Consider the following 20,797-nt stretch of genomic DNA (forward strand, 5'->3'; position numbering starts at 1 on the left):
CATATTTTTTATTGCATAATTTTGGTGTACAAATTATCTTCTTTAAGTTAAAAAATTAAGAAAAAAGTTGTTTAGAAGGAAAAACAGATATAGCTAAAAGAGTGCACAAAACTGAAACGCAAGGATGTGAATTATGACCTTGAAAACATTTCCAGGAATGTTTTGAGTCAGTCTCATTTAGAATTGAGTGATTTTGCGAAAAATTATATATTACTTTGTTCCATGCGCCCGATATTTTCTACTATCAAGATTTTTTCAAGTATTGCGTTAATAACCTTTGCTTCCAGCTACCACAAAATGCAGCTTGAACTGATGAAATAAGGTGTGATTAGGTATAAATGGGGTAAGATTGGCTCATCATGTCTCTTTAGTGAGAATGGTGACCTATCTTTTTTATTGTATTGTAGGGAACATTCAGGGAAAGTTTCAAAAAAATTGTTTGGCAACTTTTATTTCTGAAGAATCACCTTAATGCTGTCATACGGGCCAATGGATGGGCTAACCCAAGACGAAGAAGTTGTCAGAAAGTAAATGCAAGTGGATGGAAAAATAAAAGAATAGGAAAGAAATGAGAACCTGCAATACAAGGATTTTATTATTTGGTCACACACCCAGTACTAAGCTTAGCTAAAACTAAGGGTGTTTTAACACGTTTTATTGTTGCTATGGTAACCTGTTATACAAAAAGGATGATCGCAACCTGTTTACTAATGATTGGGCATTTGCGTGATACCATTATTGTAGCATCACTTGTTAAACAGTGGTAGTATTCATCCTTCAAAGTATAGCTTTTAGAAAAGTGCTGGAAACTGTTGTCAGCTTCCTTAAAGACGTTCGAGCTAATTGTTTCTGTGCATCCTTACTATGCACGCAAATTCACATGCCACGTCATGCATGAGAGCACACGCTAAGTAATAAAATGAGCAATGATAGGGCAGATGGCCATTGCCATAGCTTTGTCTGGATGTAACAATCTTGTCCAAAAATGAACAAAAAATCACGTGGGAATTTGAAATTTTTTTTAAGATTTCTGTGCACGGGACATTGAATCCTGCCATCTTGTGGCTGCAAGGCACATGAAACTATGGTCGTTAAATGTGAACTTGTTCTTTAAGGAACCTCGCCAGTTGACTAAATTCACTTAATAGGTCCACTTAAACAACATTTGGCAGAGAACATTTCACTTCAAAGATCTAATTGCAATATTTTTTGGCTTACCGACACTGTGGCCTTATTCACTAATGAAGCCCGATGTTTTCAGATTTAGGGTGTTCTTCTGGGCATGTTCTCTCCAAAACGAAGTCGGTAACCCCCCATTTTTTTTTACATTTCTGACATAGCTAACTCATCATCTTACAGTGGTAAAAGTCTCAGAAAAATTTTTTTGCGCAAACATCCTTAAATTAGACACTTCACTTTTAATAAAACTACATTAACCAGTAGAAAGCTTTCATTTTATAACAGGGTACAGATAGCTTTTAACCAAATCACAAGGAAGAATAGTTTCTAATGACTTGTTCAGTAGCAGCAAAACTGTCCACAAAGTGATCTTCAGTCATTCCATATTTCAAATACTGATGCACATAGGCTCGTGAGGTGAACATGTTCCAAGCTTTCTGGACTACAGAGTCTAAAGGTGCTACAGGAGTTTGACTGTTGCTTAGCAATGTGGCAGACTTCTCATAATGGTTGAATGGTCGTGGGTGGCACCATACCGCATTAGCACAAGTGGATGGCACCCAGTTTGCATGTAGTCTTGGGTCATTAAAAGAAGACAAATCTGACCTATGAACATCTACTCCTCTTAACACCAAAAGATTGGCAACAGACTTGTTAAATCGGCTTCTCAATCTAGGCAGTTCTCCTGGTCTTTGATGAAAATCTGCACCATCTGGGTTTGATGGTACAGGCAACTTCACTTCCCAGTCAATACCTGCCAAGCAGTGAAAGAAGTCTCTCATTGGCTAGAGAGCACTAACATTGCAGGAAAGGATTTAGGGGATGTAAGTACAGCCAGACCCCGCTAAATTGAACTCCGTTATTTCAAATTCCTTGTTAAAAGGTCTGGACAGTAGTAGACATGTTAAAATTTTGAGAAACAACACAACCTTTTTTACATTGTCATGTTTCCTTTTGTTCTCATAGTGAATTAGCATTTTGCATACACTATATATTCAAATCTGTACTTTGTAACTTAAACTGAAGATGACAGAAGATTCTGTTGAAACATGTTTAAAAAACGTCGTGTTGTTTCTCAAAATTCCTTGTTATTTTGAACTCAAAACCATTTCCCTTCGAACTACCCTACAGTCATTTACTATACTAATAGCTAATTCAAACTATTTTCTATTTCCTCTGAGAGTTTGAAATAGCAGGGTTCAACTGTACTTGAATAAAGGAAACTCAGCTAAACCCACAGGCAAACTTTAACTTTACAATCTCTCTCTATTTAACCCCTACACTGTAGGATACCACCATCTGAGGAGCTGTTTGAACCTAATGGTCAATCATTACAAAATCCATTATGCTGGAGAACAAGCTATGATCTGGGACACCCAGAGCAAAACAAAGGTCAAGCTTTACTAGTTTAAGTCGTTTAATTGCTTTGGATTTCCCAGGACTCAGTTTTCTCCAGCATTGGAAATATTGTACCATGTGACAGTTAGTTGCAATGAAGGGCCCATTCTGTTTCACGATTGTAATGCAGTACTTATTATTTTGACAGGTAAGGAGAGAAAGAAAACTTTCACATAGGGAATATTGTTTTGTACTATATATCCAATATCTTAGAAGCAACATTTGAAACAATATAATTGTGGAAAATTGACATTCCAGGCCTAGCAACTGGGTTGATTTTGAACAAATTGCTTAACCTTAGTTTTTCTCTCCCGATCTGCAATATCTTTTTGATTTTCACCCCAACCAGTGGACAGTCCAAAGGTGCTAAAAAGGGGGGGGGGGGGGAGGGGAGAAGAGAGTTGGGGAAAGGGAAAGTGAAGATGAATCCTTTAGTGTATGAAAATGGGCACCTTTTTTGCTCCAGTGAAGCAGGGTGGAGGGGGATGAGGGTAAGGCTGTTTGGCCCCTGGGCCCTGGATTTTTTTTAATCAAACAGGGTCTCTCCCCTAAGTCTGCCACTGCCACCCCAAAATATCACACCCATCTGTAGTATGTACCTTCCTCCATGCTGGCATCAGCTATGAGCATTTGCCTTAGGTGCTTTAGCAGTCCTGGCCAAGTGAAAGTACTATAAGCTAAGGAATTTTCTGCCATTTGTGGAATGTTCTTTAAAGTCATCAGCTTGTATTCAGGATGTGGACAAACTTGTTCAATCAGATCTCCAAGCAGATTTCTCACTGAGACTGCATTTTTGTAAGACGCCGCATCCTGTCCGGGAGAGAACAACTTCACTGGCTGCAGCACGCTGGCAAGTTTATGTGAGATTACCCTGTTTATATCCTTGAAAGAAATGTGTTTTAAGTTCATTAACCTTGAACATATACTCTGCAACTTGTCATTCTCCAGGATAATTATGCCGTCTGAGCACTTGTACAAGTGAGACAAAGTTAGAATGGCGTTGTAATTTTGTACTATGACTTCCCCTGTCCCATAAGGCCAAACGACTTGATTCAATATAAACGAATGAGGAAATTCATCGCGAAGGCAAGCTGTAACATGAGCTCCCACACCTGAGCCAGTTCCACCAGCCAAGCTGAGCAAGATCAAAAATCCGCCTAATCTGTCGCATTTTTCCACCTCTCGCTGTACCATTTCAAGCACGGCGTCCGTTGATTTTGGTCCGTGTTCCAGAAAACCATGTGCCCAGTTGTTTCCAGAACCGCGTTTCTGGCAAAATTGTTGGCCCGTAGGATATGTCCACTTGCCTGACTTCTTGGCCTCCAGTAACGTTTGAGAGATTGCTTTAGACTCCATATCAATCATGACTGCACGTGCATTGATAGTTCCCGTTTTGTCTCGAGTGAAAAATCTCTCCACGACCTCTTCTTCATATTCCTGGTTAACTTTACGATCAACAGTCTTAGAAATAAACTGAGGATTCAGCTTTGTTGCGTCCTCTATTAGCAGATTGAACAGTTCTCCGCCTATCTGATTGCCACATTGGCCTAATTGTAGCGAAACAACGGACATATTGAACGTTAATCAAAGTTGCATCTCTTGTCCGCCATATTGGATCGAGGACCGGAGAAGCCTGGGGAAACTCAGTTCAGACTTTCGCGCCAAAAAATTTACCCATATCACCTGGCGCGGACCCTCGCGGGTGTTCGAGTGCACGTGCAAACGTGGGAGCGCGTTTATGTGGCTCATTTTGCGTCACAATCTTGTACAGAAAAAAGATTTCACTTCGAAACAGCAATAGCGTTGACATGGGGAGTTGCAATTCGGTGATAAGTTCAGGTGGTAAAATCGACAAAAACGAAGTGGAAGAAATAGAGGAAACACCTGTGGTCGAGATCTACATCCGATGTCCTTCAGAGACAAAATCAAGGCAATCGCAGCTAGAATTAAGACAATCTACTAAAAATACTACCAAGGTGTCCTCTAGCATTGAAGTAAAAGACATCGAGTTTGTCAATACATCGTCGATTCTGTGCGTAAATGAGTGCGAAGCTGGGTTAGAGCAGCGCTATAATATCCAGGAACAACTCGCTGAAAATAACTACAAATCTCTTAATATATGTACCCATAAGGAAAGCCTGTTAGATCAAGGAAATAGCAGTAATGAGGAGTCCAGTAGCTGGTCTGAAAGGCTGTCTAAATCATCAGGTTTTCCAAGTTTACTCACCTTGCCACCGCCACGCCCTTCCCTGTGGAAAGAGCTGTATTTGAAGATACTCAAACCAAAAGAGGAATCATTCGAGAAGGACTTGATAAGAACATCACGAAGACGTCTGAAAAAGAAGTATGTCGGGCAATTAAAGAGAACACACCCGTTAAAGAAAATTCAGAAGTCAGCAAGAACAAATCGGGCAAGTTACTTCCGGCAATCAAACTGTATTACCGAGGTGCTGCCAGTGAACGAAAACGGAATCAAAATATATGATTTGGAGTGTGATAGAGAAGATGGAAATGAAAGCAGCGTTAGTGTAAGTCCTGCCAGTACAAGATCATCTGCTGCGGCGTCCTACGACAAGTCCATCTCGATTTCCTCGGGTGAAAATCCTGAGGAATCGAGCATTAGGGGTAATCACTGTGATCGAGTGGTCCAAGCTACATCAGGATTGGCGGATACAGGAAAAGAGGACACGGTGAAGTCTCGTGAACGATTTGGGTGGCAGAAAAACAAGGATGGGCTTTTTAATCTCAAACTAAACAAATTGGAAGTAAATAATTTTGGGAAGAAAGAGTAAAATAAATAGTGCACGTTTGTGACGAATCCATTTGATCCATCACCCCTTCAAGATTGTTGATAATAAATTTTTGATTTTGTGTGATTAGTTCAGTTGGGCTGAATACGACCGGAGAGCAACCACGCCCACGAGAAACATCACTGTTAAACCACCCTTTTCAAATGTTACTGCGTCTAAAAGAGAACTTGAATTGCATTAAAGATCATTGTCACAATAGAAGAGTAATCAAAAGGCAAGTTCCTTCTGATCGTTGTTCTTTTCCGTCTTTTCCGCCTGCGATAAAGACTGCCGTCTTGCGCGAGTGCTCAGAAACTGTATCTTGTAGGGCTGTTTGTCTGGTAATCAGTCATGTCATGTCGCCCGAGGTCACCTCGCTTACTACAGATCTACTATAGCCAATATGTCACACTACAGGTTCTATAGCCAGTATGGGTGGAAAGTACTACCCATCTTATTGCACGACTAAGTTAGTTCAGTGGGCTAGTAACTAAAATCAACACGATCAGATTGCTCCATTGCCGATCCAATATTGTCCAAGTATCAAACCGGGTGTTGTAACCGGTTCTACGGATTTGTCGGGAACGGTCGAAAATAACACGAGAAGCGATAATAACGGAACGCTCTTCAATCCTTAATACTCTTCGATGTTTACGGGACAGGATCTGGATCTGGATCTGGATCTCGATACGACCAACGAGACGACGGCTCAAAGTATGTCTCGAATGACACTCAATATTTAACATGTCACCCAACGTGTCACGGTAACTACACCGGGCACTATCCCGGATGATTAAGCACGATCACTCGTGGAGATTTTCTGTGGTTTCATGGCTTAGGTTTCTGAAAGAACCTGTTTTCCAACTCTATTTACCGTCAGTTTTGTTTAACATCAGACGTGAGTATACGCAAAGTCGGCTCCCAGTCAGAATTACGCGTTTGAAGTTCGAGATGTTTTTCCACTCCGTGATCGTAGCATTTCTTCTTAACAATTTCCGTCGTGCAATAAATCTCTTTAAGGCAATGTCAAGACCTCGGGCCGATATTCTACCACAACGGCCCTCGCGCTTGATTAATAAGACATATATAATCTGGTTCCCAGAGCTTCTCACTCTTCACGAGATGTGTTTCCTCTAAGGGGATTATCTGGGTAAGAGATAAAAAATTTCCTCGAGCCTTCAGTTTGTAAATGTGACATCAACTTTGTACCTCAAACCTTGTTTGACTGACAAGGTCACAACAGCGTTCTGCAAAGGGCCCATCCACTTTCTATCATCACATAGTTCTTCAACACAAAGAGTTGAGTGTTTTATTAACAACAGTTTGCTGTGTTTGGAAATTCACAAGCACTATAACCAAAAAATCCAAACAGAACAAACCAGGAAAAATACAAAACATCAACACAGTCAAGTTATCCAGCAGTTACAGTGAACCTTAGGGGTAACAAGTTAAATTCTGCCGAGCGACTCCATTATACATTCTTTCAATGGTACTTCTGGTGTTGCATCAGCACTATCCCCTTAGTCAGGGACCGCGGAGGCGGAGGGGCTGGGATTTATTTTCTAGGGCTCCAGATGGCGCGCAAATGCAAGATAACACTGACCTAACGTTTGTTTGTATTGGTCTCCGCGGTCCCTGTATGTTGATTTGCGTCTTCTTTCTCACTACCTCTTAACAAAATATTATGTTGATATTATAAGGAGAAATTGTACATTTATCACTCTAAGTAATACAAGAGTAAAAATAGAGAAGACTAAAAGACAGCACAGCACAAGCAGTAAGTTAACCCTGTGAAAAAATAACTATATACAATGTGCAATTGATAATACAACCTAGCTGAAAATACTTTTAATACAATCATTTCCTTAATATCCTAGAAAATTAAATGATACACATTTCAAATGCAATAAGCACAAGTTTTGATGAAAAGACCATATTTACAAATGACAACCATTTGTTTTCAACACTTCAAGAATATTTTAGTGTGGAAACTCAATCTTCATAAGTATAAGCAGGTAGGGACTAACAAAATTGATTCAACTTAAAATTCAGTTTAAACATTTCGTATTTTTTTATCATTCATGTTTTGATTTGACTAATAAAATGGACACTTCTCAAGTTAGAGAATATACTTAGCTAACTTTGAATCGTGGATGACAAGTCTTCTTTTCTCATGTAGATATCTAAAATCTGAGTGATTCACACAACAACAACAAAAATTACACAAATTAGTGATAGGATATTTTCAATCACTCTTAACATCATATTAGCTGGACAAATAACAAAAGTAGGGTTACCAAATACAAATATGGTCTAAACTTCAAACATATTTTATTAATGAAATTGCAATGTTAATAATAATAATAATAATTATATTGCGATTTTATAACATAAACTATTATAATGATTTGATTATTAATTAAACCCTACTCATGTAAGATATTCTGTGCCTAATCAAAGAACTACTCTGTAACAAACATGTTTAGGATCATTTCTAATGGAGTCTGAAGAAGATGGGTGCAAAAAAGGGTGAAGCAGGCCGAGAAAAAAGAAGTGTTACCACAAACTCACTAAGTGCTAGTGTCCAGTTTATTTAACCTCTGACTCACAAATAAAGTCCAGTTAATGAACCAAAAGCAGAGTTCGGTGTTTTAATTTAAACGTTTCAAAGGTGCATATCTGAACTGATTTGTTTAAGTTCTATAACAATCTATATTGTATCATAATGGGTCTCCCATGTAACTACAGAACCAACATACAATTTCAGGCAAAATCCTCTTGAACTAATTACACTAAATGCAGAAAGTCAAACAGTTCGGTCTGAATGTAGTTTACATGTAGAAAAACATGACGGCTGTAAATCGATTCACATAAGCGAGTGAAGGAAGGAGCTCCATAGGAGAGGAAGACTTGTAGTCAGGAAAGGGCTAGTCAAAATGACCTGGTAGTTACAGTAATTTGGATTAAAATTTCAACCAGCAAACAAAAGCAAAATTTGAGGTCACGCTGACCTTTGGTTACAGGCAAAATAACAGTGTACTTTGAATCCCTGCAAGAGGAGACTGGATTCTTTTTCCTTGCTATAGGCCATTGAAAATGACTACTAGCATTGTGCAGGTATAAATTTAGCATTGGTAATCCAACACTACGTGTACATAATATATGATATTGTTTGCACATGTTGTATCTGATGATCTAACATAGACATCACTTTGTTTTGCTGAGCTTCCTGTAACGGTCTAACCAGTCATCAATCAGTTGATTGAGTAGTGCAGGTCTTGGTGTAACCTTCTGCTGTGCCACAAGGACCCCACCCTCTGTCACACAACAGTCTAGCCACTCACGCAACAAACGCTCTTCGCTGCCCCTCTGAAAAGTTAACAGCATAACAGGCTCAGTTCACTTGAAAACCATACTAGGCAGCTACAGAACTTCAGAAATGCAATTCTTTTTTAGTACAGTTTAACCTCTCTAATCTGGATTAGAGAGTCTTCAGCATTATACAAGTCACAGATGTGAGGTCAGTGTAAAGGCTCCAGTCATAGTATAGTGCTCTTCAAGTCAAACTGACCCAAGCAGGTCTTCAAGGTGCAGCTAACTTTTTCAATAAACATTTATTGGATGCCATTGCAGTTTTTTCATGATAACAGAATAAAATTAATTGGTTAAGTATTGTTTCAGCAGAGAAATCAATTAGGGGTGCTACAAAGAACTAGAAATACTGATGGAAAAAGGTGATATCAAATGTTAAATTTATTGTACATGTGTACATAATAATAGTCATTGATTAGAGATCATAAACAGTACATTGTATTGAATAAGAAATCATCACTGGTTTGTCCATAATATACAAGTCAAATAGACAAATTTGGCTAACTCACGCACGGGTGTCACGTGACTTGAATTGGGTACAACCCCCTCATTTTTTCTTGGTACAACAACAACCAAAACAAGTGCGTATGTATTGACATTTAGAGAAAAATAAGCCACGCTTCAACGGTTTTGTTGCACCGGAGACTGTCAGAACAGCTCCGCTAAGATCTGAAAAGATCTGCCGTTTCACAGGTTTCTGTTAAATTTTAAAAGTCTCCTCTCTGTTTGGATCATGAAAATGAAAAGAGATCCATGATATTTCAATGTCAGTACTGCAGCGAACACTTTACATCAGAAGATTTTATTAATCCTTACTCTAGTAAAATTAGATTGAAGGCCAATGCAGTTCCTTTTTTTTTTCATGAGATAAAGATGAGCAGGAGAAGGTCCAAGCAGTGAAGAGGTACGCTTCAGAAAAGATGAATCAAAGCAGAAAAGAAAATGAAGCAACGGATTCGGCAGCATCTGAAGGAGAATGTGTGATGTTAGTCTTGACTAGGGCTGGCGAAATTATTTCTCAAAAGGCACAAACATCTTGAGGATGAAACCTGTAGTTAATTAGATGAACATCTTAGAATTCCCAGGTTACATAATTTTTCTGTATCCTACCTTCTTTCCGAATGTACAACCCAAAGAAAGGGGGAAAATTCATTACACTTTTCACAGTATTTAACAGACATGGTGAATTCCTAAATATCATAACAATTTCTGTTGCCTAATCTAGATAGAAAAATGCAGATTTAGTGGGATACTACAACGAGAAAATCAAGTGTTATTAACACAGAGAAACTGCTCTCGAAATATACCAAGACTGGGGTAGTCATGTAAAGATTGCATCACTCGGGATATCTTTGATATTAAGACACAAATAATCATTCGACTGGAACAATAATGCAAATACATGATTGTAATGTCCACCGCTTCCTCTCTTACAAGAAGAACGTGCTTAATTAATTAAAAACTTCTGCCCTGCCATCGCTCTCCCTGAAGATTACGGCTAAAATGAGGCTCTTCAATTTTTCTTAGAGATCTTTAGCAACATGCCTTGACATGGAAATTCTCCAACTACTGACACGTGTAAACATCGTCAACATACCCTTCCCGAAAGAACTTATAGCTTTTCTCTCCAGCATTCTTTTTTCCGCCTTGCTCAAGCCACGAAGGCCATGTTTGTTGACCCAAATTTTGGAAAATTTCTCGAGATTTTGACCATTTCTATTCTTTATTGAATAAACAACTACAGCAACGCACATGATTAACACAACAAATACAAGTGGCTGTAATAATAAAGAAAATGTTAAGGGAGCCGCGTTTTCACGCAATGTAAACACCCGATTCAATGTCACGTGTGTGTTAGCCGAATTTGTCTATTCATACAAGTTAAGGTCTGTTGTCCGCATTAGAGGGGGCTGTATTATAAAGGGAGTTTTTATAACTGGCATTTTGCCCAGATCAAGGGAACTGGATCAAAGTTACTGGCCACAGAGTCATCAAAAGGTGGTAGAAATCATCTGTTGCCTACAGAAGAGGAATCTCAAGTAAATCAGCAAAACAACTTTATTCTCTACACAGATTTTTCAACAATGTTTTAAAACCATCTAATATCTAATCATAATGAATTATGTCTGGTCCTCACCTCTTCTGCTGACAGAAAGTGAACAGGTAGCAGTTTGCCTTCATAGTCAACCAGGGGCAGATACGTCACATGAACACTATCTATACTATCCACATTAGCTCCCGCACCAAGTTCGTTGGAATTGTCTGTTTCCATAGCAACTAAGGCAGAGAAATGTCCTCTAGTGTAGCCCAGCACTAATGGATTTTTCCAGCAGAAACTCTGTTCCCATAAAACAGGAAGATAAACACCTAAACAGACAGGAAAGACAGCGGAGTAAGAAAATGTACTTTACAAGAAATACAACACTTCCAGAATGTTACATGCTATTCATTCCTGTGATTGTCTCTAGAGTGCATACAGTAAATTCTATCCAAAGAGGAACCAAATGATGTGACAATATACCACCTTTGAATTCGAAACACAGTGGACAAAAATTTATGCAAAACATAGTTTGTAACAAGCCCACAGAAGAGTTACCAAAGCAGTAGTATTTACCGGTATGTGAGTCTTAACTGTGCATTTCTGCTACTTTATGTGTCAAAACAAAAGGACACACAAAGAAATGTTGTCCATTGCAGCCATTAGTGGATAGAATCATTGACTGACAGCCCAAATAACAGCTGTGAAGAAATGTCACTAGTATGTGTAGAGTAATAACAGTTTACACAACAAGTAGGAGAATAAACAAGTCAACAGTACCTTGAAACCTAGCTAGCCCAAGCACCTCCCCTCTAAAGCTCTTGACATATTTCACACCGTAGATGATGACAGGTCTGCGGAGAATGTGTGCCAAAGCAAACACATGTGTCTGTTCCAAGGACGTACCAGGCTGACCTGCAAGACTGAGAATGGAAGCCCAGTCTTGTTCCCACTGGTCTTCATCCAGTGAGTACTGCAGTGTTTCTGCCTGCATTGATTCCCACTCCTTGTACCTGTTGAAAAACCTGTTGACATAAAACACAACCTGGGTTGGTGGTATGAACATTAATATTGATAAAAAAAAATCGTAGAATTCTTATAGCTTGGATCAATTAACAGGAGAGTCTCTGTTTATGTCAACACCCTTTGATCTTCTCACTAACAAGAATGTTTTCAAAAATAAATTTTGCCTAGTAAATTTGAAAGGGTAATAAGTTGATAGCTACTGTGCCATTTAGTAACTGTGGCAACTTTGCATTTCCTCAATATGGAATAAGATATTTCCTTTTGAAAAATGTAAAATTCCACTTGTGTCTTACCTGGAGCCTCCTTCAGTTAAACTGTCATACAATGCTCTTCTTAATGTGTTATCCCTATCAAACACCCCATATGAAGCCTGAAGAACTGAGTCAAGAAGACAATCTCCAGCAGAACGATTCCACAGGGGATAGATCCTACTGCCTAGCTGTTCAGTGATCTCTTCACTCCAGTTGATAACAGGAGACTCCATTTCTAAAACTAAAACAACAAAAGAATGTGTAGTTCCAGAAAAATATCCATACTTCCTCCATGGAAATTCCAATTAACTATCAAACCATTCTTTACATGTTTGGTCTTACAGAATCTAGGCACCCCCAGAAAATTCCAGCCCCTTCTGTGGGGAGTATGGATATTTTCTGGAACTGCACAATGTTCTGAGTGATTGAAAATCTCAAATGAATTTGATGATTTTCCTTTAGTTGCATCTCATATTGTACCAAGAAATTAGATGTTTGTCACCCTAGGATGTTACAGTAAAAGCCCTGTTAAGAGTGCCTGCCTGTAAAAATCAGACAAATTCTTAATTTCACGGCGAGGGTCGAAAATTCGATTTCGCTAATATTCTTATGGTAGATAGGCTAGGGCATGACAAAAACTACTTGATAGTTTTTTTGGCAAAATATCCTTTTATTTCAAAGAGATATGCAAATAACCAAATTCCGTTAAAATCGTCATTTAACGCACCATTTTATTAAGCAAGTTTGAGAGCCTCGCATGCAAAGCTACATCATTCTTCCGTCTTTAAAACACTCTAATATTTTTGTGCAATGTTTAAATGTGTACTGGGTTGATTTTAGGGAATGTTGCGTTGTCTTTTTGGGTGCAAAATAATTAAATTTCGAAGACATGTATTTCATTCACTTAAAAGTACTTTGTGAATATAATTAATTTTCACTATGTGCGAAACCTTCAAATGGATCAAGCTTCTGGTGGTTGAATTGCAGAAGGATGGTCTACAGATTCCTGTAAAAATTTCTTTGGGCAAATGATTGTGAGCGACGCGAGAGCTTTTCAAAGTACGTCAAAAATGCAAATATTTGACCATCCGTCGTCAAATTTCAATTTACGGGTTAGACGTATATTTTAGCATGTGCCACACGACTTGACCTATAATAAGTTGAAATAGACACAGAGCTGATAATTTCGAAATGTTCTAACCTTATTTGTTGTAAAAGGCAGGTCCAAAGCCGATTTGACGTGTTTCTAGTCGATCTCTCACCATTCGTCACACATAAAGCAGAAGTTCGCTTTTGTTTACACAAGGTTAACGTCCGATGTACATCGCCTACTGTCAACCTATTTTTGGTCAAATACTATGAATCTGTGACCATCTTTCTGCGCTTATGAACATCACTGCATCGAAGTCTAAAACGGCTGAGTCATTTGTAGATAGTTGCTTGCTTTACGCTTCGCCAAAATATTGCGTTTGATCAATTGCTGACCATTGCTGATAAGCATGTCGGCGCAGCACGATCTTACAGCCGTTATTTGTTCGTCACGCAATGCTGTCATGGCATATGCTGCACATTTTGATCTATTTTGTATAGAGTACTCTCGGGATAACTGAAACAATTTAATCATTGTTCATCTGTTTGTTCATATATATAATAATATGTGTATATTTATATAATCGCGTTCTGTAGTGTACGTGGTGTCGGTCCACGTCACGTTTTTTGTACGTTCTGACGTTTCAGACAACAGCTGATAAAGCTAGTGCCTGTACTCACTAGAATTTTAAGAAAATCGCCATAAGCAAATTATAGATCAATGAAGCAAGAACTAGCTGAAATAAAAATAGGAAATCACAATGTGTCTAATTCGTGAGAAAAACAGACTAAATTTAATTAGTAATTACGTGAGTAAATAGCCCTGGCCATGCCATTTTATTTGGCGTATTTTGATTGCCTAGTGGCGCGGCATTGGTATGTTGTTGCAATACAGTCCAAAATTATCATCAGTAAAATATTATAAATAAAACACCTATTGATCGGTTACCTCCGCGGCCACCATTTGGTCATTCCGATAAGGGTTTCATTATTGTCTTTACTGCTATTAAGCGGCCACCCAAAATTTAAGAACTTTGTTTTGGAAAGGGCAATGGCAGATAAGAGTCTGAAATTGAAGGTGCATTATGAGTGATAATTCAAACACACGTCTATCATGATTGTCTTGAATGTTCACCAAGAAATTTATAGCCGGACAGTGAAAAATTAAATATTCAAGGTACACCAATCTCTATTTAAGCGGCTAGCCCCATTAAGCGGTCACCACCCATTTCCCCGAGGGTAGCCCACTGTATTACAAATGATTGCGTAGTGCGAAAAGACCTAGGTATGAGTTTAGCGTTACAGTATTACGCAGGGCATGTAGGTAACGGTGGTCGAGTAAAAGATAACAACAGGGGCAATGGTAAACTATTCATTCTTTTCATTTCTTAATTCAATCTCTTCCTACTCAACACGATTGTGTGCTCCCAGTGATTCCAAGCCTTACGGAGCCTTACGTATTAGGATAGAAATTGTCCTACCCCTACCCCCTAAAATGGGATGACAGCATTGCGTGACGAACAAGGAACCGTTGCAAGCAAGGATTCAAGCCATCAAACCATGATGATCAAACGTAATATTTTGGTGTAGTGCAAAGCAAGCAACTATCTACAAATGACTCAGCCGTTTTAGACTTAGATGCAGTGGTGATCATATGTGTGGAAAGAGGGTCACAGATTCATGGTATTCGACCGTTAAATAAGTTGACAGTTGGCGATGTACATCGGACGTTATGTAAACAAAAGCAAACTTCTGCTTTATGTGCGATGAATGGTGAGAGAAACACGTCAAATCGGTTTTGCACCTGCCTTTTACAGCAAATGAGGTTAGAACATTTTGAAATTATCAGCTCTGTGTCTATTTCAATTTAACATAGGTCAAATCATGTGATGCATGCTAAAATATACGTCTAACCCGTAAATTGAAATTTGACGATGGATGGTCAAATATTTGCATTTTTGACGTACTTTGAAAAGCTCTCGCGTCGCTCACAATCATTTGCCCAAAGAAATTTTTACAGGAATCTGTAGACCATCCTTCTGCGATTCAACCACCAGAAGCTTGATCCATTTGAAGGTTTCGCACATAGTGAAAATTAATTATATTCACGAAGTACTTTTAAGTGAATGAGATACATGTCTTCGAAATTTAATTATTTTGCACCCAAAAAGACAACGCAACATTCCCTAAAATCAACCCAGTACACATTTAAACATTGCACAAAAATATTAGAGTGTTTTAAAGACGGAAGAATGATGTGGCTTTGCATGCGAGGCTCTCAAACTTGCTTAATAAAATGGTGTGTTAAATGACGATTTTAACGGAATTTGGTTATTTGCATATTTCTTTGAAATAAAAGGATATTTTGCCAAAAAAACTATCCAGTAGTTTTTGTCATGCCCTAGCCTATCTACCATGAAAATATGAGGGAACTCGAATTTTTGACCCTTGCCGAGTTATTTTCCATTTTTATGGACAGGGACTCTTAAGCCCCAAGTGACTATTTTACTACCATGAGAGAGGGAAATTATAGAGAGAGAGAGTGGGGTTACTGGAGAAAAGAGGCTTCATTTCAGATCATTAAACAACTAAATTACATAAAATGGATGTTGTAGACTGTTAATTGGGTAGTTCTAATTTATAACTCATTTCCACAAAAACATAAATACAAGTGCAGTGAGCATCTAACAAGATATAGCTGTTCAGAGTTTGTTACAACTCAACATCCTGCAAGGTGGAGTGTTTTCATATATAAAAACACCTTTACTTTCTTATTCTTCTTACCTCTTTGAACATCCCTGTCAAGAATGTCATCAAACACTTGCCTCTGTACTCTTGTTGGAAAGTCCTGGACATCTACACATAGTTACAATATTTTTGTCAGATTCTGATTACAACATTTCAGTACTTTCTTTTTTAGATTATTATAATTACACTGTATAATCACAAAACATACCTTACAAAGCTTATAGTACAATTACTGAAAATTTACAAAGTTATAAACAAAGTATATTTTCACTACACTTAAATGTATATGTACCCCTCATTGGAGTTTAAGACAAAAAAAAAAAAAACAAAGTGCTTGTACTAAGATCTAAATGTTTATGTCTAACTTGATTTCCAAACCTCAATTTGTAATCTTCCATAGCAACAAAATAACTTACTTACAAAGATTATCAGTAAGCATCAGCTGAAATGTTTTCTAATATTTTGAATATACAATTTTGGATAGTTGCGTTGATTTGTTTCTAATTTGGAGCTGTTTGGAATGCGCAATATTGTCTCTTGCAAAATTGTGGTATGATCATCACAGTGATTCCATAATGATATGATACTGTCAGGATACTTGTACTAAAATATTATAAGTTAAAAGAATGGAATTACCATTACAACACAAACCGTTTCTGGTGTGAGAATTGTAAGTAGCATATTAGTAATCAAATTTGTAATATTTGCAAGTTATGTAAGTTTTAGTATTGCGAGTGGCGCAAGTAATGGTATTGCATTGGAAGCAGTTTAAGTGTTAGTATTGTAAGCAACATGAGTTATCCTATTGTATTGTAAGTATTAGTACTATAAGTAGCGTAAGTGATCATATTGCAGTGTAAGTAGTGTAAGTAATTGAACTGTATTGTAAGTAATGTAGTGTAAGTCTTAGTATTGTAAGTGGCGGAAGTAATCATATTGAATAAGTAGTGTAAGTAACTGTATTAGCCTGGTAAGTAGTGTAAGTAGAGCTCTGTATGAGTATTCTAACCAGTGGGTGTGACAATCATTTTTTTAAAAAAATTCTGACACGCAGGTTTTCTAACAGAGGATGATTTATTTAAATATCTACACATCAGAAATTCTCCCTAACCCTTGAATACCCTTTTCTTCTAGAAGCGTCCAAATATTATTATTAGCAGGCTAATAAAACCAATAAATCCCAGCGAAGCAATAGTGATTATCTTATGAGAAGACTAATAATGTTTTTGTGAAAACTTTAACATCCTCAATAAGTATCTTGTGCAAGATTCAGTTTACATGAATATTATATGCATATTTTTCATCATTTATTTTATTAGAGTTATTTTATTTGCATTGTATCAATTTACTGATGTAACACCCACGAGTGGCATTTAAAAAATATGTCACACATAATCCTAATAAAGGAAAACAACCAAATTCAGATGATTTAATTAAAAGCAATGGATCATCAATCAGTTAAATTTCGCAGACCTTGAGAACTTTTCATGTAACATCTCAACATATCAGTACTGTAAATGCAACTAATTTACAAAATACTAGTAAAAAATTCAGATTTGAAGTTATTTAGATGTGAGATTATGAATGGAAAGCACCACTATCTGTTACAGCAAACTCAAACTCTCACTGTTTTCAGTAATCCCTTGGTATTGTGTTTAACTAGAAGTACTTTACTCCGGAATTCCTTTGAATGTTTTGTTATATCAGTTTCATCTACAGCTCCAGAGTACTTTCAGTAAGACCCAACATAGTGGGTGTTCTATTACAAATTGAGATCTATCAAGTTGGCAGTTTCCATGGATCTCTCTTACAATTTGCTCCCTGACAAGTGATGCACCAGGACACCAACAACTTCAAAAGACCTGCACACAAGACTTACGCCTAGCTTTGATTACAGTTTGTTCCCAGTTTAATCTCGAAACAGTGATGGTAATCAGGGTAGACACACTGGATACTTGCTGGTTATGTTATGGGTTTTCTATGAAACATTTGTGCACTGTAAGTATTTCAAAGATAATGTCCATCCACAAGACTAGATCAGCTGGTAAAATTACCAGGCTGGCATTTCACTCAGCTACTGCACTGTAAAGAAACAAGTAGTTTTCCTACTCCCTATTGATGGAATGCCCCAGTGTTTTTGCCATGTAACCCTAGAAACTGGCCATAATGAAATAAGATTAAGAGAATACTACCCTTTCTTCCACAGAAATGTCCAGCTCTAACTGATTAGAAGTTAAATACTAAGATTAAGACTAAGATTATGCAAGTTATAGTGAATGCAAAGAACTTTAACTATAGTAGAATAATGTTCTCACCTGCTGGTAAAACAAATGTGACCTGGTCAGTGAAAAAGTAACAGCGCCAGTCACCTTTACGCTGTCTAATGGTGTGACCCATTTGTTTCCTTATGTCTGCTGCTAGTTCTGGGCAAGCAATGCAAGGAACACGTCTTAAATGATGGCTTGTCACTTCTGGAGTAAGCAATATAGTCATGAGTTCATCTCTTTTAAATTTAAATGCCAAGTGAACTAGTGTATGTCCCACTTCAAAGACTCCTGGTCGGTTCAACACCAAACAGTCTTCTCTCGTCAACTGTCTGGAAAGGTCACTGACAGAGTTTAAATAGCTCTCCACTGATGAAACATCACCTTCTACAACACCTATACAAGCACTCAACCACAACCAATCCGAATCCTGTAGACAATTGCGAATTTGCAGTACCTCCTCATTATCATTAACATCATCTGAGGCTGGGATGTCATAAATGATCTTTTCCCCAGTCTGACTGCTTGGTTGGATTTCTAAAGTGGCCTCACTGACTGATGAAGGGGGGGACCTCCTTTTTGAAGTGGATGGTCTTTTTGCATTATTATCTAGTCCTGCATTCTTCACCATCTCTTCTTGTTTTGTTTTGGCTGGTTTCAAACACTTACAAAGTGCACATTTGGCAGTTTTTGGCCAATTTTCATAAGTACATTGTGGACAGGTCCACTTATGATTTTTTAACAGCGCGCGATTCTTATCATTGTTTATTGTTTTGGAATCAAGCCTTCCGTAGTTACCAACAGAACCCGGTGATTTTGGAGAAACGCTTCGAGAAGAGGTATCCTTGTTGCCATTTCCTAGGTCTATGTGTCTTCCATTCTTGCCTGATTTGTGCTTCGACGTCCGGCACATGGCGCAATGAAGCGATCGAGGCCAGTTTTCGTATGTACAACATGAACACGTCCATTTTGAATTTTCTTCAGTCTGCTCGGCGTGTCGTGGAGACAGCGCTTTCTTGTCGCTTGATGAGCAAATAATCGGATCAGTAGAGATAATCCTGTCGCTGCTAGCTGCCTCGTAAATATCTTCTGTTACGCCTGTCGGTCTACTCGCTTCTTGCGTGATAACCTGCGGCGGCCTTGGAGCGTAGCACAAAGTACATTTTATAGAACAAGGCCAATTAGAATATGTGCAATACTTGCACGCCCATTTTAAATTTTCTTCTTTCTTTGGCATGATGAAAATAATCTAACAATGACGTAAAAGTTCTTACAGAACGAAGTGAATGTCTCAAGTGTTCACAATTCAACAAATACCGTCTTCTCCTAACAACACCTTCCGCGAAAGATCCCAGAAGCTGTACCAATCTCGGTTCACTATTTCGTCGAGCTCTCGGGCCTTCAACACCGAAAGCTCCGGCCAAACGTCTTTTACCAAGTACTTTAGGTGTCATGAAGCTGATTTTCATGCTCGGCCGGGGTTCCTTTATGACGTTCACGGGAAAAAATCGGCGAATACTTTCCCGGGTTCATCAATATCACAGCTGTCGCCATGATGTTTTGAAAGTGAAAAGCCTCGTGCCGTGACGTCAACAAACATCTGGCATCCTCGTACCCAGATCTCACTCGGATCGAGCGAACCAAACAGATCCACTGGAAGTACAATTTTTTTTCTTGGTCATTTTAGCACCAGACATTCGACGCCGATTAGCGTTAATCCATAAATCCGAGATGGAATTCTTGACAAAAATTCGAAATTAACCAACGCCCTCAAGCGCTATGAATTGAAAATTATGCTTAGGTTCTTCACGATGGAAAATCCTACATTTGACGTTGCCTTGATAAACACTCGGAAGTTGTCATATGTAATTTCCTTAACGAGCGGATGTGATGTTTGACAACTCACTTTAAGCTAGACTACTTACGTCGGGCTATAATATTTCACGACCTATCTGTGCTTGTGAATTCCCTGTCGCTAATTAACGTTCTAGGTATGTGGGCGGGTGATTGTTGTACAAGATTGACCACCCCTTAGAAAAGTCACATAAGGCCGGAACTGAATATATATTAACGCATATTACTTCGAGGAAATATGATAAACGAAGGCAAGGGTTCTCGAGTTGATATCACGACTGTCTAATAAAAGTTTGCACGCAAAAGACCTCCACAGTTATTCCACTATGGCCATGGAGATGCTAAACCACAAGACGCAGTATAGTCGTAAGTCCTTGTCTGGCTATATAAAACCGATATTTTTGCAACTGAAGTTTGATTTCTAACAAATCCACCGGAACACTGGGGTTGATCGAAGGTCTTCCCCGAGGGAAAGAGTTTCACTGTTCGGGGGGAGAAACGCGGGCTCATTTTTCCGAACAGTGGCTGGTAAACACAAGATGTAGCTGGATAAAACTTGGGGAACGAGTCTATGTATATGAAGCGAAGTCAGGGAAGCGTAGAGTAAGCGTTTTCAGTTTCCCTTACTTGTCTTTCGGTTTCATTTCTTCAGGGGACTTTGACTTGGTCAAGCAGACAAAATAAATGCATGGAAACTTAAACGCGATCAGCCGCACGCTTTCCACTTCCTCTTCTCTCAATTTTTTTGGGCGGGGCAAGCACGGTTCGCACTCGGGAAAACTCTTAGCT

The 20,797-nt window shown here is 38.4% G+C and overlaps 2 protein-coding genes across 2 annotated transcripts; both read right to left on the minus strand.

Annotated features, from left to right (window-relative positions):
* Nucleotides 1-1,271: 1,271 nt before the first annotated feature.
* On the minus strand, nucleotides 1,272-4,149 carry LOC145478345 (tubulin delta chain-like). Its single transcript, XM_081456335.1, has 2 exons — nucleotides 3,177-4,149; nucleotides 1,272-1,933 (listed from the first exon to the last, which is right to left on the minus strand). Exons 1-2 carry the CDS (start codon nucleotides 4,147-4,149, stop codon nucleotides 1,488-1,490), a joined length of 1,419 nt encoding a protein of 472 aa, XP_081312461.1. The 3' UTR covers nucleotides 1,272-1,487.
* A 2,457-nt stretch (nucleotides 4,150-6,606) lies between these two features.
* On the minus strand, nucleotides 6,607-19,962 carry LOC145478340 (ubiquitin thioesterase zranb1-B-like). The gene is made up of 6 exons (XM_081456328.1): nucleotides 18,206-19,962; nucleotides 15,927-15,998; nucleotides 12,096-12,294; nucleotides 11,557-11,801; nucleotides 10,876-11,105; nucleotides 6,607-8,735 (listed from the first exon to the last, which is right to left on the minus strand). The coding sequence occupies exons 1-6, from the start codon at nucleotides 19,389-19,391 to the stop codon at nucleotides 8,574-8,576; spliced, it is 2,094 nt and encodes a 697-aa protein (XP_081312454.1). The 5' UTR covers nucleotides 19,392-19,962; the 3' UTR covers nucleotides 6,607-8,573.
* Between the last annotated feature and the right edge of the window lie 835 nt (nucleotides 19,963-20,797).

Source organism: Orbicella franksi, chromosome 2, assembly GCF_964199315.1.
Source record: "Orbicella franksi chromosome 2, jaOrbFran1.1, whole genome shotgun sequence".
In the NCBI taxonomy this organism is placed as follows: Eukaryota; Metazoa; Cnidaria; class Anthozoa; order Scleractinia; family Merulinidae; genus Orbicella; species Orbicella franksi.

Coding starts and splice junctions, on each gene's coding strand:
- LOC145478345 (XM_081456335.1), bottom strand. CDS start 4,149: ATGTCCGTTGTTTCGCTACAATTAGGCCAATGTGGCAATCAGATAGGC. Junction 1,934..3,176: donor TGATGCCAGCATGGAGGAAG/GTACATACTACA, acceptor ACTGCTTGGCAG/GTATTGACTGGGAAGTGAAG.
- LOC145478340 (XM_081456328.1), bottom strand. CDS start 19,391: ATGCCAAAGAAAGAAGAAAATTTAAAATGGGCGTGCAAGTATTGCACA. Junction 15,999..18,205: donor CACATTTGTTTTACCAGCAG/GTGAGAACATTA, acceptor AACTATGTGTAG/ATGTCCAGGACTTTCCAACA. Junction 12,295..15,926: donor TGACAGGGATGTTCAAAGAG/GTAAGAAGAATA, acceptor TTGTTGTTTTAG/TTTTAGAAATGGAGTCTCCT.